At 45.3% G+C, this 15,391-nt stretch overlaps 1 protein-coding gene and 1 pseudogene across 1 annotated transcript in view; one reads left to right on the plus strand and one right to left on the minus strand.

Annotated features, from left to right (window-relative positions):
* The first annotated feature begins 1,131 nt into the window (after nt 1–1,131).
* LOC111746070 lies at nt 1,132–1,250 on the plus strand (annotated as a pseudogene).
* A 359-nt stretch (nt 1,251–1,609) lies between these two features.
* XDH (xanthine dehydrogenase) overlaps nt 1,610–15,391 on the minus strand; it is a 56,940-nt gene continuing 43,158 nt past the window's right edge. Inside the window, exons 23-34 of the mRNA XM_011370769.1 lie at nt 14,735–14,926; nt 14,432–14,577; nt 13,529–13,610; nt 12,908–13,003; nt 12,133–12,261; nt 11,393–11,467; nt 9,247–9,299; nt 7,332–7,446; nt 6,509–6,574; nt 4,773–4,961; nt 3,359–3,535; nt 1,610–1,660 (exon numbers count right to left, since the gene is read on the minus strand). Coding sequence (XP_011369071.1) covers nt 1,610–1,660; nt 3,359–3,535; nt 4,773–4,961; nt 6,509–6,574; nt 7,332–7,446; nt 9,247–9,299; nt 11,393–11,467; nt 12,133–12,261; nt 12,908–13,003; nt 13,529–13,610; nt 14,432–14,577; nt 14,735–14,926 — 1,371 coding nt within the window. The remainder of the gene's footprint in view (nt 1,661–3,358; nt 3,536–4,772; nt 4,962–6,508; nt 6,575–7,331; nt 7,447–9,246; nt 9,300–11,392; nt 11,468–12,132; nt 12,262–12,907; nt 13,004–13,528; nt 13,611–14,431; nt 14,578–14,734; nt 14,927–15,391) is intronic.

The following is a 15,391-nucleotide window of genomic DNA, read 5'->3' on the forward strand; positions in this document are numbered from 1 at the left end:
TTCAGGTCACATATTTATAGACTTTTAGAGCTGAAGAAGACCTTAGAGATTATTCCAGTCCAATCTTTCATTCTGCAGTAAAATGAATAGCGTAAAAGGGAAGTGACAGCCCAAGGTCACACAGATAGAGACACAGCTGGGATAAGAACCCAGGTTTCTTGACTGTTTTTCCTCTTGTTGGTCTTGATTTTGGTAGCATCATTTTTCAATGGAAATTACTCTGGCTTCAAATAAAAGGGTTTTTTTAATTTTTATTTTTCAATTAGAGTTGACATTCAATATTATTTTATATCAGTTTCAGGTGTACAGCATAGTGGTTAGACTTTTATATAGTTTATGAAGTGATCCCTCTGATTAGTCTAGTACCCACCTGGCACTATACATAGTTATTACAATATTATTAACTATATTCCCTATATTGTACTTTATATTCTTGTGACTATTTTGTAAATTCCAATCTGTACTTCTTAATGCCTTCACCCAGCTCCCCAATCCCCTTCCCATATGGCAATTTTGTTTTCTGTATATCCATGATTCTGTTTCTATTTTGTTTGATTATTCTGTTCTTTATATTCCACATATAAGTGGTATTTGCCTTTTCTGTCTGATTATTTCACTTAGCGTAATATATTCTGGGTCCATCCATGCTGTCGCAAATGGTAAGATTTCTCCAGTGAAGGTTTTCAAACCTGATCTTTTTTTTTTGAAATGCACAAAGAGGAAGAGGAAGGAACATAGCACACTGTAAGTGCTCAATAATTGGGGTGGTTGGTTTTTGGTGTTATGGAATAACCTTACTTCTTGTAGCTTAACAAGACTGGATCCAATTCACCCTGAATTTGTTTCATTCTTTATTCTCTCCACAGGTGGTTAGAGGTTTGAATGTCCCATTGCAAATTTCAGTATGAATCTGAATCATTAATATGACATTAATTGGTTTGAAAAAAGCCTTTCTGAGGAAGGCACATGGATTTAAAGTAACTTTGGTTTAGGCTTCTAGGGGTTTGTGGGAATCCTCTTTGAAGGACAGCCACTGTCAGTACTTGAGGTAATTCATGCCATCCAGTGAGTTGGGACAAGCACAAACACTTCCTAAATCGATTTGAAATACATGATTAAAACATACATGAAGTCTATGGCCATGCCACCCTGAACAAGCTGGATCCCGTGTAATCTCAGAAGCTAAGCAGGGTCAGGCCTGGTGAGTACTTGAATGCGAGACCACCTAGGAAGACCAGGTGCTGTAGGTATTAGAAATAAGGGATTGTAAGCTGACAAGTTCTTTGCAATCTGTGAGGTCAACCAAGGGTTATCTCACTTAAAAAAATTTTAAATTTAAATTTAAAAAAAAAAAAATTCATGAAATCACCCTAATTGTACATTAGCCATTTGGACCTAACAGTTCTGAATCTGCTTACTGTTATGTTTACAAATCACATTTTTGATCAAAATCTTCCAACGTATTTATTCAGAATTCTTCCAGACACCATCCTGATGAAATACAGCATTGTTATCCTGTGACTTTTAAAGATCTGTGTTCTGCAAGGCATGTTCCACACTCCGCGGGACCCCCCGTTAGCATAAGAAGACTCCGCTGGGGCCTTTCTCTTCAAACCCTCAGAGACCAAGGTTTACAGTTTTCTGGTATACCAGTGGCACACTAGGAAGGAACAACAAAGAACTCACTGCCAAGGTCTTCGCACAGGGTGAAACATAGTGCCCTTCCCCCACGCTCACATACATGCCACCTGCCACCACTGCCAGCCACCATTCCAAAACCAAACACCACTCTGCAGTCCCAGCTGCTAGACATGCCCCCAAGGCAGGACTCCCTAATTCCCTAGTCCTTCATTTGTTTTTATTGGGCACTTTCCATGTGGCAGGCACTCTATCAGCTTCTGGAGATATAGAGATGACCAAACACAGAAGTGGTCCCTTCTCACCTGGCACTCACAGTCATTTGAAAGCATGATTGGTTCATAGAATCAGCTACTCAGTCAAATCTACTACAGGGATTTTAAATTCCTCGTGTGTTGTAACATAGCAAAGTTCTTGGATTAGAATCTCTAATCCTGGGGCATCAGAGGGGCTCGTTAAATCACTGAGCTGTACATCAGATTGTTTGCCAGGAGCTAACTTTGCAACCTGTGCAAGCTTATTGGGAGCCATGCAGCCCTCTCGTCTCAGGGAATGGCGTTTGGGTAACTGTCAGCGCTGGGGCCATGGTGGAAAGGCTCTGGGCTGTGGGAAGTTTGCTGCACAGCTGCGGGCATCCTCACTGCCTGGGAGCCCCACACATGGTCTGTGTGGCTCTCACCTCATAGCTAACTTATCGGCAGACAAAGGGTGGCCTGACTGGTGGCCCATTTGTCTCCCTCATTCTCAGTTCTGAGGTCTGAGATGGAAGATTTGCCTGACCTGAAGAGGAGGAGTCTCCTGTACCCTCCCCATTCCTGGGACACTTTGGGTCCATGAGTACACCCCAAGGCCTATCAAATTTCCCACCAAACACTCAGAAGGAAATCCAACTTGGGTATCAGAAAGAACCCAGTTCTGCTACCTCAACAGACGCTGCTGTTGCAAAAGCAACCAGAGGGTCCTGTGCATGCAGAGCCCACTTCAGCACAACCAAGAGGCTGGGCTGGTTCTGAGGTTCCAGCAGTGGAAGAAGCTATCCTAGCATGGTCTGCTTGTGCCGGGCATTGCCCACTACAAGTATGTCATAAGGCCTTCCCAAAATGATTCCAATGGCCATGGAATTCCTGTTATATTCTGCTATATACACTTCCAAAGTGATAACCAATCACCATATAATGCAATCATCTGGTTTCCCAAAAGGCTGCAAAGCCTTTAAGGGTACATATGCATCTCCAATAGCAGCATGGCACATGAAAATCCCAGGACAAATGTGGGCCATCTAATTAATTAGTTTCTCTTTTTCTCTCCATCTCCATAGTACCTCACACAGTGTCTGAAACAAAGAAGTATCTCAAAAAAATGCTAGTGATGGACACTAAAGATTAGGCTCTTCTAGACTTTTATCCATCACTCTCATCTTCATGGAAAATAATGAAATCTGTGGGTGATAGCTGTGCATCAAACAGCTCTCTTTCCTTTAAGGAGACCCAGCTAGAAGCTACAGATTTAAGGGGGTTTCTTGTTATTTTCCTGCAAGTTCAAGGGAGTGCCTCAACGGCATAGTGGAAAGCAGCATTGACCCAAAGCTGCCCAGCTGAGAGTGAGTCTAACATCTCACTCTCCTCTCTGTAGAACTTCCCCCTGCAGTTCACAGGCCTATGCCCCAGCCTCCCCTAGACGGAGCGGCACAGACTGAGCAGCCAGTCGAGAGGCGTCATACCAGGGTAGTGAACTTGTCCACGCAGGCATTGCGGATCTTCTCCGAGGTGGCAGGGCTGTTTAGCTGGAAAAGCTCCTTCGTATTATTATCTGTGTTCTGAGCTCGAGCTGCACGAATGGCATCTTTGATGGCAAAGAAGATGGAGGCAGCCAAAAAGAGGGGCGGCTCCCCAACACCCTGGGTAGACAGAGCAGGGGAGAGGGAATCAGACAGAGGGGCCCCCAGCCTCCACAGCAGGAGGGATTGGTATGCCAGGGAACCCCAGCCAGCGCTAACAGACCACAATTAACCTAGTAAATGACTCAGGGGCCGAGAACAAGCAATCTAGTAAATGGCTCAACCTCATTGGCATATTTCTTTTAATTCTTACTACGTGATTGTTTTTCTTATGACGCCATGCAAATATAATATGCCCTCAAAAGTTATATGAATTATATTGCATAGACAAAAAATTCTGACATGAATTTTAACCCTTTCCTCACAGTTATAAGCCTAAGAGAATAATCTGCTTGCAGTGTTGACACCAACATTTATACAGGCAGCATAATTAATTATACTCACAGCATCTGCTGAAATACAGGCATCCTGACAAACAGGAATTAAAACATCTTCTAGAAGAGGCGGTTTTGTCTCCCAAAACATAGACCAGAGACCACCTGTATCAGAATCGCTAGGAACATTTGTTAAAAATGCATGGTCCAGGGCCCTACCCCAGACCTACTGAATCAAAATTTCTAGGAGTGGGCCCCACAGAACTGCATTTTTATCATGAGCCCCAGTGATTCTGATACATGCTAAAGTATTATGTATCATGTGAGAGCCAATGGCAGGGAGCACAAAGTGTCCCAGACCCTCCCACACTAACATAACCCATGAGATCAGCAAATGGGTGGGTGTCATTGCTTACAAGTGATTATCTGTCTCCCTTCTTAGACATAGACCTATATCAATCAGCTTAATTGATTTTCAACCATTTTAAATACTTATTAGGGATAGTTATCCTTCAGGCATGCTGATCTTAAGGTCAGGTGGTAGCACCGAAGGAGGTGAATGGCGGTGCATGGAGGCACTACCCCATCTGCAGTGAATATGCTGGTTCTCATGGGACGACAAGGGTGCTGTACCTGTGAGATCATCTCTAGGACCAAGCATCAGGAATGCACACCTGAGACATGGATATAGGTCAGGATTTGACTTACGGGGTTGGATTAAGGAATTCTTGAATGCCCCTGAAGGAGCTGGCTTCAACCACATGATGGCTTCCACCATCATCTAGGCTGGTGTCAAGCCCTCTTCTCTCTCTTCCATATGAGACCCCTACAGACTCACGTGGTGGCTGGCTGGAGCCCCTGTCACCACCTGCGGCCTCCCTCAGTGCAGACCAGAAGGCACCGCAGACCCAGGGCGACGGTACCTTGGATGCGTAGATGGCCTTCCTGTTGGGACATTCGCGAAGCAGGGACACCCTGAACTCAATGGGGATGCTCCCAAACGCAGGGATCTTGTAGGTGCTGGGGCCACGGGTGTGAAGACTCCCCTCGGGAGAGTAGTGCAGCTCTTCCATGGTGAAGAGGCCCAGGCCCTGGACAAATGCCCCTTCCACCTGCAAGGCAGAAGGAGGCAGTGGCTAGCCTGCCCCCCACCCACCCCATCCCCAGGGACAAGTATTGCTTCCCACACTGGCACCAAGTCTCACCTGAAGCAGGTGAGAAGAAGCTGAAAACAGCCCTCTACTGCCTACCTGGCTCCCGCCCCGCCTGAGACAACCCCTCTGGGCCTGTGCCAGGCACTGGCATAGGCAGAGCACAGACATAAACACTGAAGGTCAGTTTTAGAACTTGTCAGTGATTCCAGGAGGCTCTCACAGTGATAGGCATAATTTGTCATTAAAACCTGCCACAGGGCACTAAATGTAAGACCCAAAACCATAAAACTTCTAGAAGAAAACATAGGCAGGAATCTCTCTGATATCGCTACTAGTAATTTATTTTCAGACATATCTCCTCAAGCATGGGAAAAAGACCTGCCACAGGGCATGTGGAGATGTCCCTCCCATGTCGCCACTGGGGACATGGCAGCCTCAAGCTGAGGCTCGAGCTCACAGGCCAGGGGCCCGCGCTGCTCCTGGGTGCTAAGTAGGACCATGTGCTCTTGAGCAGCCTCACAAGAAAGGAGGAATTTCTTGGATAGTAGATTCCAGGCCTTTTGGACTCCCAGACCTGCCTGCCCTCTGGGAGAAAAAGTGCCCCTGCTACGGCTTACAGATTTCTTCGGAGGTACCTGCCACACTCTGCTGTCCACATGTCTGCTCTCCCTCCCTGCTCAGAATCAGGTAGGTAATGCGCATGGCCCAACAAAGGTGCACAGGGGAGAGACCGGGCACCAACCAGCTTTGTGTTTGTGGTGCCCAGCTCAGTACCCACTTATGGCAGGGCTCTCCCAATGGTTGCTCAATGAAATAATGAACCAATTAACTAATAACTAGGTTTCTATATATTCAGTAATTATCCACTTTTGAGAAATACAATTTACAATTTTACCAGATTCTCAGAACTTCATTTCTGGATTCCTCCCTCTGTCTCCTCCTACCCGCTCTGCCCAATACTCATATTTTCCAAACATGACTTTCTTTGGGCCATCCCTTTACTCTCCTTGTTCAAACCTGTGTCTTCTGCCCTCAAGTGCCCCCTGCCATCCCATGCTTGAACATTGCTGTCCTGGGTAGAAGAAGAATGAGCAGGGGGAGAGCTCCTCTGACCTCAGCCCCCACGACCTGCACATTGACCCCAAACTCAGTCTCCAGCCCACACGGTGCTCCCTGTCAAACCATGCATGTGTGTGTGTGTGTGTGTGTGTGCGCGCGCGTGTATGCATGCGAGTGCGCATGCAATGATTTCTTCCATTCGTCATCTTGTTCTCCAAGGTGTGAGTGCCCTATCCAAGTCAATTCACATTAATTTGTCTTCTGCCTTGAGAGATGGGTGGGCTCTCATCTATCTAAATCCCACTCTGAGGGAGACTCACTTGGTACTATGTGCAGACCCACTTAAAAACGACATGACCAAGATGCTGTGGCCGGTGACCCTAGGAGGGGGATGGGACATATCAGTGGCCAAGTTCATCAGCACACAGGTTCACCGTGAGCCTTACCTGTCCAATATCGATGGCAGGGTTCAGACTGGAGCCAACATCCATGACAATGTCTGCACGAAGAATCTACAAAATAAAAGCAGTTTGAGAAGAAAGGGACGTGTGGAATGATAGTCGGGTCTTCGTGACCCTTACACGACGAAGTGCTAACCCCAACACTTTCACAAGCAGAATGCTCTGGGAATGCTCAGGCAGGAGTGTTCAAGCTCTCACCAGTCCCCACTACCTTCCGCACTGCTGAAGCGTGAGTTCTTAGCAGCTGGGGACGGGGTGGGGGTGGCAATGCTCTCTCCTTGATCTGAAATAACTGCGCCCACACCCACGTGAGAGTGGGAGGGCCAGGTTCACAGGTTGCTGGGGCTTTGAACCTAAGTCTGGGTAGATCATGTAAGGAAAGGGTCAGTAAATTACAATCCACTGGCCAAATCCAGCCTGTCCCTTGCTTTAGTAGGGCCTCCGAGCTACTAATGATTTTTACATTATTAAATGACCGCCAAAAATTAAAAGAATACGTGGTAACATGAAAACTACATGAAATTCACATTCAGTCCACATCGATGACATTTTATGGGGACACAGCCACGCTCATTTGTTTCCATATGTCTATGCCTGCTTTCGTGCTACAATGACAGAATTGAATACTGAGGCAGAAAGCCTAAAATTTTTACTCTCTGGTCTTTTACAGGAAATTTTCCAAGCCATGATGTGTTGCATTATGTTTCCAAGCAGAAAGTTTGTTTCTATCAGCTCTTGGTACGGCAGTTCAATTGTTTCTTGTTTCTCTTTTTTCCCCTTCAGTACTAAAGTTTTGCAAATTTCTTACCTTATGGTCCCCTGATAAGCAGTCAATCTCCACTTCGGAGCAAGCCGCCCCACAGGTGAAGTAATGGAAGGCATTCCCTGAGTTGGTCTCAAAGCTGTAGCCAAGGTTGGGCGTTCTGGGGGAGGAAAGGGAAAACATAGCACATGTATTAAGGTGACTCTGTCTCCCCATACACACACATATAGCTGTCCCGCAGAACCTTAAGATCTCAAAGGTTATATTTTTTGATTCAGCTCTTCTTTAAAATAAAGTCCACGCGTTTTTAATATTTCGAACCTGTTCATGAAATTCCAGAGTATTATGTCTCTTGTCTCTGTTCTATTTTGCCAGTGGCTTTCATATGAATCATTCTGTACAGCTGAGCAATGTTTAGTATCAATGTGTGGCCTCTACATGGTAGAAACAGAGGTGAAAGAGTTTTCTGAACTCACAAAGGATATGAAAGTCACACTCCAAAGGATCTAATGATCTAGAATTCAAGCTCTCAGAACTAAAGGATCTGCTATGCTGACTCCTGGGCTGTTCACACTGGTTCACATGCCCACAGGGCTGCTCTGCCTTTCTCAAGGTGAAGGTTAATGAGACCAGCATCTCACACCTGCCTGGGGGCATCTTTAAGCCACCACTTGCCTGCATTACTCCTTGTCTACTGGCCCCTTTGAAATTTCAATGACTGATTTGAAGAAAGTATTATTAATAAAAGCAAATGTTCTCTTATACATTTTTTCTTTTTCAGCCCTAAGCATCTTATATAATTACAATTTTGCATGAGTCATAGATAGCTATATATATGTGTGTCCATGTGTGTGTATTCTTACACCCAGAGTTTATAGTACTCTGTATCTATGCTATTCTATACATTACACAGAAATAATGTGAGCTGATGCAATCAGAATCCACATGAAAACAAAACCAATACAAGGCTGAGGGAGAAGGCTTTTCTCAGAAGAAAGCACCCCTTCTTTGACCTCTGACCTCACCATCTTCATCTGATTGTTCCCTTATATGAACTCAGCTACTCCAAAAATGAAATGGGAACTTAGGAGAAAATCTGTACATGTTTGTGTTTGTGTTTGTGTAGGTCAAATAATATATAACCCAGGCAGCACTGGCAAAACATTACTTTGCCTAAAACATATATATTTTATATACATGAAGTATCTATATGTTCATATATTCACACAGGACCTTTTAAAGCAAATATTGAACTATTTTCCAAATCTACTGACATGTGAAAAAAAAGGTCTCAGTTAAATTTCCCAGAGAAAGCTAAAACTTAATGGCTGACAGTAAATATGATCATCTTTTTTACAGCTTCTAAAAAGATGGGCAGGGTCTCTAGCTCTTCATACTACCACTGAATTTTCAAGTTAGAAAAGATAATGTGCTCTTTTCTAAATCTCACTTTAAGTTCTGCCGAACTTTACATTTTGTAACAAGACCATGTGCTTTAAAATCCTCCCCTCATTCTTTTAAAGGAAAGCCTCCATAAAGAAATCTAATGTATAGTACAAAGTAACATGCATGGGCAACTTAGAACACTGGATAGCACTGGTTCTCACAGGGGAGGACTGATGGAAGAATGGTTGGTAATTGTCTCACTCTGTCACAAATGAGGAAACAGGTTCAGAGAAACTCACTGATTTCCCCCAGAGTAATAGTACTAGAATGTGGGGCTTCTGATACATGCCCACAGGGCTGCTCTGCCTTTTGCCTCCTTGGCACATGGTTTGGCAATCCCATGTATTTCAGAACTTCTTTACATTGAAATTAGTAGAAGTCCATTGAGGAGATAAGAGTTTAGCTTCAACTGTTCTCTCCTGACCACAGGATGACAGAATTCAGTGCAGGAGGGGACTTGGGAGGTTAGGATGACAGCACGTTGTGACATGGGCGACATCAGCACCAGACTTACTTATAAAAACCAGTAGCGGACAAGCTCACTGCATCTTTGTAGGCAGCTGTAACCTGAGGAGAAGAAACAGCCATCAGGAAGGGTCAAGTATGGTTTCCAGAAACCCTGACCCAGCACTAAGCTTCCCAAGGTCATCCTCCTCATCTGGAAGCTGCTCAACACTTGACCAGTGACTCTCACTTCTGCACCTTACCTCTCACCACAACCCCTAGCCCAGGTCCGCAGCATCCAGAGCCTGACGTGCTACAGTAGCCTCCCATCCGGTCTTCCTGCCTCAAGCTGCCCCCTCGCCTGCTGCAAACCCCAGCCCAGCCAGAGTGGTCATCTTAACATACCGTTCTCCCAATGTCACTCTCCTATTCTGGAGCTTTCAATGACTCCCCATTGACTAGAGAGCAAATGCCTGACACTGAGGGCCCCAATCTTCTCTGGTTTTAGGTAGCACACACCCCACTGCCACTCTGGCCAAACTCAAGTGTTAACTCTCTCCCAACCCTTCCATGTCCCCATACCTGTGCACCTTTGTTTATGTAGTTCCTCTGCCATATCTGTCCAACAACCAGCTAAAGCTTGCCTCTCATACTGTCTCTCCTCAGTGATCACTCTCTACTCCGGCCATTACAACAGCAACCCTCCATATTGCTCATTTGAGACTTATGTTCTTATTGATACTTTCCTATTAATAAAGCTACCCACCTATCCATCCATCCAATCTCCTTAACTACATAATACATTTTGGGGGGTATCCCCAGCACTAGCACAGCATTAAGATTTAATTTGTTGTTCAAATAGTTTGTATCATGTTCACTGTCAATTACCAAGCTCTTTACTATGTACCAGATGCTATTAAGTACTTTGCATTAGTTATCTTACTTAATATTGAGTAAAACCCTATAAGATCAATTCTATTATTATCTTCATTTTATTGATGAGAAAACTAAGATTTAGGGGAAATTTCTCTAGGATCCTTACCATATGTATATGATATTAAAGATATACATATACAGTGGTGGTGGTAGTAATGGCTTACTTTTCAATACAGCACAGACAATGGAGAGATTTGATACCTGTCATCTCCTGACCACACCCTTTTGATCATGGCCTTTTCTGAGGTTATCAGCTTATAAGGAACACTGGACTATATGACTATTAGTTGAGGACAAAGCTCAAGTCGACAGATTGTAAAGGCTGTTTTTAAAAACAGTGACATTGCCTTTCAAATGCACACTAAAATCCAAGCTACCAAAATCAACCTGCATCCACGTGGCATTTATGGCTATGACATCTATGAATGTGGGATGAGAAGTAGGGGTCATGGGAGGCAGAGGGCGATGAGTGAGTCTGAGAGAAAAAAAGCTTATTTTCTTTGAATCTATCGAAGGAGCCTTGTCCTATCTGATCTGGTTCATGTGCTGTCACATTGAGTGTATCGCCATCGTGCCCGGCTCTCCCCCTCCAACACCGGGGGATAGCAAAGCAGGGCTGGCGTTGACATGTCTGTTTCACGGATAAGCTGAAGTTCCCCCACCTGAAGGAGACTTCCTTGCCGCTTCTCACGTGCAGGCATCTGAACTAGAAACGAGAGGATGAGGCTCATTCTTATTAGGAGGGCTCGTTCTGTCACTCCCGAAATCATAGGAATGATATAAACGCTACGCTAAGGTTGTTCTCCCTACTCCCTCGCAGATAGAATCCCAGTGGAACCAGACTTCAGAGCTGGGTGAGGGGAGAGGTGGCTTCTGAGAGATGGAGGGTTGAAGAAAACAAGGCTCCCCAAGACTGTGGACAAATGGGGTGTGAGACCAGGCCTGAGTGAGCACAGAATTCAATGAGGCCTGTTCAACAGTCACCCCATCTTCTTAGGTTCAGAGCAGCCAAACTCCCAATTCCCACAGGGCTGTCAAAATCCTGGATTAAAAATTTTCCTCAAGTGACTGCCCGTGACTATGAAAACTGTAGAAAAAGGGGCCCAGCACGGCTGAGCATTTCCCTGTCTTGTGAATGCAGACAGTCCGCCTCGACTTCTCTCTGCCTGTGTGACTAGATCGTGATCTTCTATTCCTGCTCAGGCTCAGGGTGGGGACAGAGGCCCTGCTCTTAATTTCCCTTTCATTTGCAAAAGCAACTTGGATCAGCTCTGACTTACCCAGTCTTCCCAGGAACCACTAGGATTCTTTCTCTTGAAGGGTTCCAGCCTTTTCAGGATGTTCTGACAAGCATCCTAAAAAACACACCCACCACACACCAGACACATCAAAGTTCCTCATTCACCAGCCCAGGAAAAACCCTGAGTGCCTTGGCAAGGCCAGCCCCAAGTAATGTCACTCAAATTGCCTTGCCACCCTCTCTGAAATGACTGAGGCCCAGGGTGGAAGCCACAGGATCTTGCCAAAGGGACCATTACTGACCCTTACTTGGAGAGCACTTTCTGAACCAGTTCTTAGGCTGAATAAAGGGTAAAATGTTTGGGGGATCCCCAGGACGTTCCCTCTCCCATCAAACTCCTTCGTTTGATGACATCCCCCACACTAAAGGAGAAAGAAGTGGGTCTGACCTAGCCAACCTCAAATCAATTTTCAATTTCAATTCATTGTCTTGTGACCAATTCCCACACCAGTATGTCTGGGAGTATGTCTTCCCAGAAGCCCCTGCATTTGCTCCAACTCCTACACTCATCCCCCTTGACTTTGATGGAAGTGATTACAGTTCTGGGGCCTCTCTTTTGGCTCAGCATTTGGAAGAGCGCCATTATCCTGGATAAGACAGCCAAAGGCATGGCTATAGCCAAAAAACCTGCAGGGACCATTCCAGCTGCCAGCTCGAGGATTCTCTGGGCCCCAAGCCCTGCGCTGGCCCTTGGCTCTGCCGGTTCCTGAAGTCCCTTACATAGACGGCCTGTCCGTTGATGTCAGTGCTGACAGAGGCAGCCGTGGGAGAGGTGTTGGGCACCGTATTGGTGCTCGTCTCACTGATGTAAATCTTAGAGACAGGGATTTTCAGAGCTCTGCTGGCCACCTGTGAAGAGAGATGACATCATTCTCTAGGGAAGGAGTGAGCAAGGGGCTTGGCTGCCCAAGTCTCCAAGACAGGATTCAGGTTCATGGTTATAGGCAAGAAAATTCTATAAAGTATAATCCAACTGAGATTGGAATGTTCTCACATTTGTCTGAATTTGAAGCAGCACTTTATGGAATGGTTTGTTTGGAAAAAACTTCATTAACATCATGGGATTAAAAATGCCTTTTATCTTTTAAAGCTCCTCCTCGTTTTTAAAAATCCAATATGGCTGGTCTCCATGAGCCTAGCAGGTGTGCCGACTTTAATCTGGCACTACTATGAGGAGTCTCACATATGTGTGGAACTAGCTACCTTAACACACAACACACCCACGTTACACACACAGCCATGGAGCCCTAGAATGTTGGTAACAGAAGTGACCTCAGAGAGCACTTGGCCAACCCCTTTGCATAGATGAGGAAACTAAGGGCAAGGTGGGAGAAACTTGCCTAAAGTCCACAGGCAAAGAAGCAGCAAAACCAGGGCGACAGCCTAGGCCTGCTTCTGCTTCTGGTATGTCCCACAGTTCAGTTTCTCACAGCGTCTTCCCTCACACAGACACCACGATGCCCAAGAGGGCTCCCACAGTCCCCAGTCTGCTCACCTGGACCATCTTGGTGTGAAGGCCTTGGCCTATCTCAATGCCCCCATGGGTCAACAGCACGGAGCCATCTGTGTACACATGAATCAGAGCTCCTGCCTAAGAGAGGAGAAGGATGCCAGATACAAAATTCAGTAAATCCTAGCTCAGCTTAAGCCTTGAGACCAAAGGTACTGGAGATGAGGAAAAAGGGAACCAACAGCAACATTTTGCATGTAAACCCCAGACAAAAATTAAAGCAGTATCAATCTCATGGTTTAATTAGATAGCCCTAAATTTTTTCATCTCTCTCCCTCTGCTTCCCATCGTCAGAGGGAGGTCAATCAAATATCTTTGTCCTCACTCTGTAGAAGAAATAGGATCAGAAAGGGCAGAGGAACTGTCCGTGGTCCTGCTATCAGGAAGGGTAAGATCTAGAATTTGAGCCCAGATCATTGAGTCTCGTGCTGCTCTCGCTGTCCCATGACATTGGACAAATGGGGCATGCAAATTCAACTTTCATTTAAACAGCAAAGAGCTCCTCTAGTCAGCTCTGTTACCAGTGATAGTGGGCTTTCTCTTGCAAAGAGGGGGATATGCAGCCCTAGTCCAGTAGAGATAGACAGAATTATGTAAAGCAATTACCTGATTCAGAAAAGGAATTGTGAAGGATATTCCAAACTTGGTAGGAATTATGCACAATCCTCTCTTTTTCCAACAATTCTCCCTGAAGCAAAAGGAACATTTTCATAGAACTTTCTTTATCATGTTTATGTCGGACAGGGCATATTTCCAGTCAACATCTTTGTAAAATCGAAACAAGGCATCCTGGGAGCTGCCCATATAGTCATTGTCATAACTGAGTTGTGCCCAAGTGTGTAGAAAAAAATGAGAAAGGTAGAAATTTGAGTTCTGCATCCTTCGGTGCAGCTGGAACAGGGCTCACCATTGAGTTCCTAGACTTTAAAGTACCATCACTCTTCTTCCCCAAGTGGAATTCGGATTGGATCAGAGTGCCCTGGTGACCTTGGACTGTGATCATCCCAGGGAGGAGCTGTGATTTGCTGATGATAATGATAATACCTTCTCTGTACTTTATATTTGGTTTTTGAGTAATTCAGTAAGGAAAACAGAGCCAGCACAATTATCCTCACTTTGCAGTTGTTGAAACTGAGGCCCAAGGAAGTGGAGTGACTGCCAAGGTGACATTCACAGATTAGTGTCACAGGCAGGTGGATAACTGTGATGTTCTTGGTCCTGAGTTAGTGTTCTCTAGAACACAGTATGCTCAGAAAGCAGACAACTGTGTAAAGATGAACCACACTGATGTGCTATGATGCTGAGAGCAGACTGGGAGCCCACCTGCCCCAAGGCTAATATTATTTCATGATCTTAAAGAGATGGCTATGAATGAGTTGGTAAACTCAGCAGCCTCATAAGTTATCCATTAAATTATTAGCTTTATATTCTGAGTTTAGCAAAAAGGCTGTAAAATATGAAACCCAAGAAAGCACCAGAACGTCAGACTATTCCCCTCCCAGTGCTTACTTGTTGAACTTGTCGACCTCACTCTTCCGAGCGTGATACTGAGAGCTCGCTAGGCATTCATCCCAGCACCTGTGCACCGTGAACCCCTCCAGCTTCTGGTTGAAATGTGTCAGGTCTCCTTCTTTGTACATATTCTTCCTCCGCACCTTCCCAAGAGGAGGGACACTGAGGACTTTTGTTCTGCCCCACTCAGTAGCACCAGCCCATCCTCTCCTCCCTTGGGAGATGCCCCAGATACAAAGCCATGGTCCCCTCAAATTAGGCTAACCCAGTGTGACTTGAGCCATCAAATAACCAGCTTACTTCTTCTGCAGGCAGCCCACAGGTCACTGCGACTTCATCCATCCAGTTTTCAGCAACGAGCATCGCCTGGGGCCCACCAAAGCCCCGGAAAGCCGTGTTGGAGGCCAGGTTGGTCTTGCACAGCCATCCAGTGCCCCGGATGTTGGGGATTTTATAGCAGTTGTCCATGTGTAATAGAGCACGCTCCATTACCTGAAACAGAGGAAACCGAAATGGGAGAGAACAAGATGTTGGTTTTATTGGCTCCTCAAAAAAGAGATTTCAAATGTTGTAATAACTTTGTAAGGGGGAAGAAGGGTACCTGATTTTGTGGGGTGACCACTTCATGAGTTATATAGATCTCTAATCACTATGCTGTACAACTGAAATATATTATTGTATGCCAACTATAATTGGAAAAAAAAACCTTATTGAATTGTACAATGTAAATATGAGCAACTAATTGTCTATTATACTTCGATGAAGATGGGGGGGAGGGGATTTCAAGGACTGTACCCATCCCTGCCTTTCCCAGCCCCACTGTCAACTGCTCTTCTTTAGGTCCAAATGATTTCTTCCCTGAGACGTTGCAACAGCCTTCTTACTGCCCTCCTGGCCTTCTGTGTCTCCTCCCTCTAATTTATGCCTCACACTAAACTATTAGGTTGCATCAGGTCA

This window comes from Pteropus vampyrus, unplaced genomic scaffold (assembly GCF_000151845.1).
Source record: "Pteropus vampyrus isolate Shadow unplaced genomic scaffold, Pvam_2.0 Scaffold173, whole genome shotgun sequence".
NCBI classification, from domain to species: Eukaryota; Metazoa; Chordata; class Mammalia; order Chiroptera; family Pteropodidae; genus Pteropus; species Pteropus vampyrus.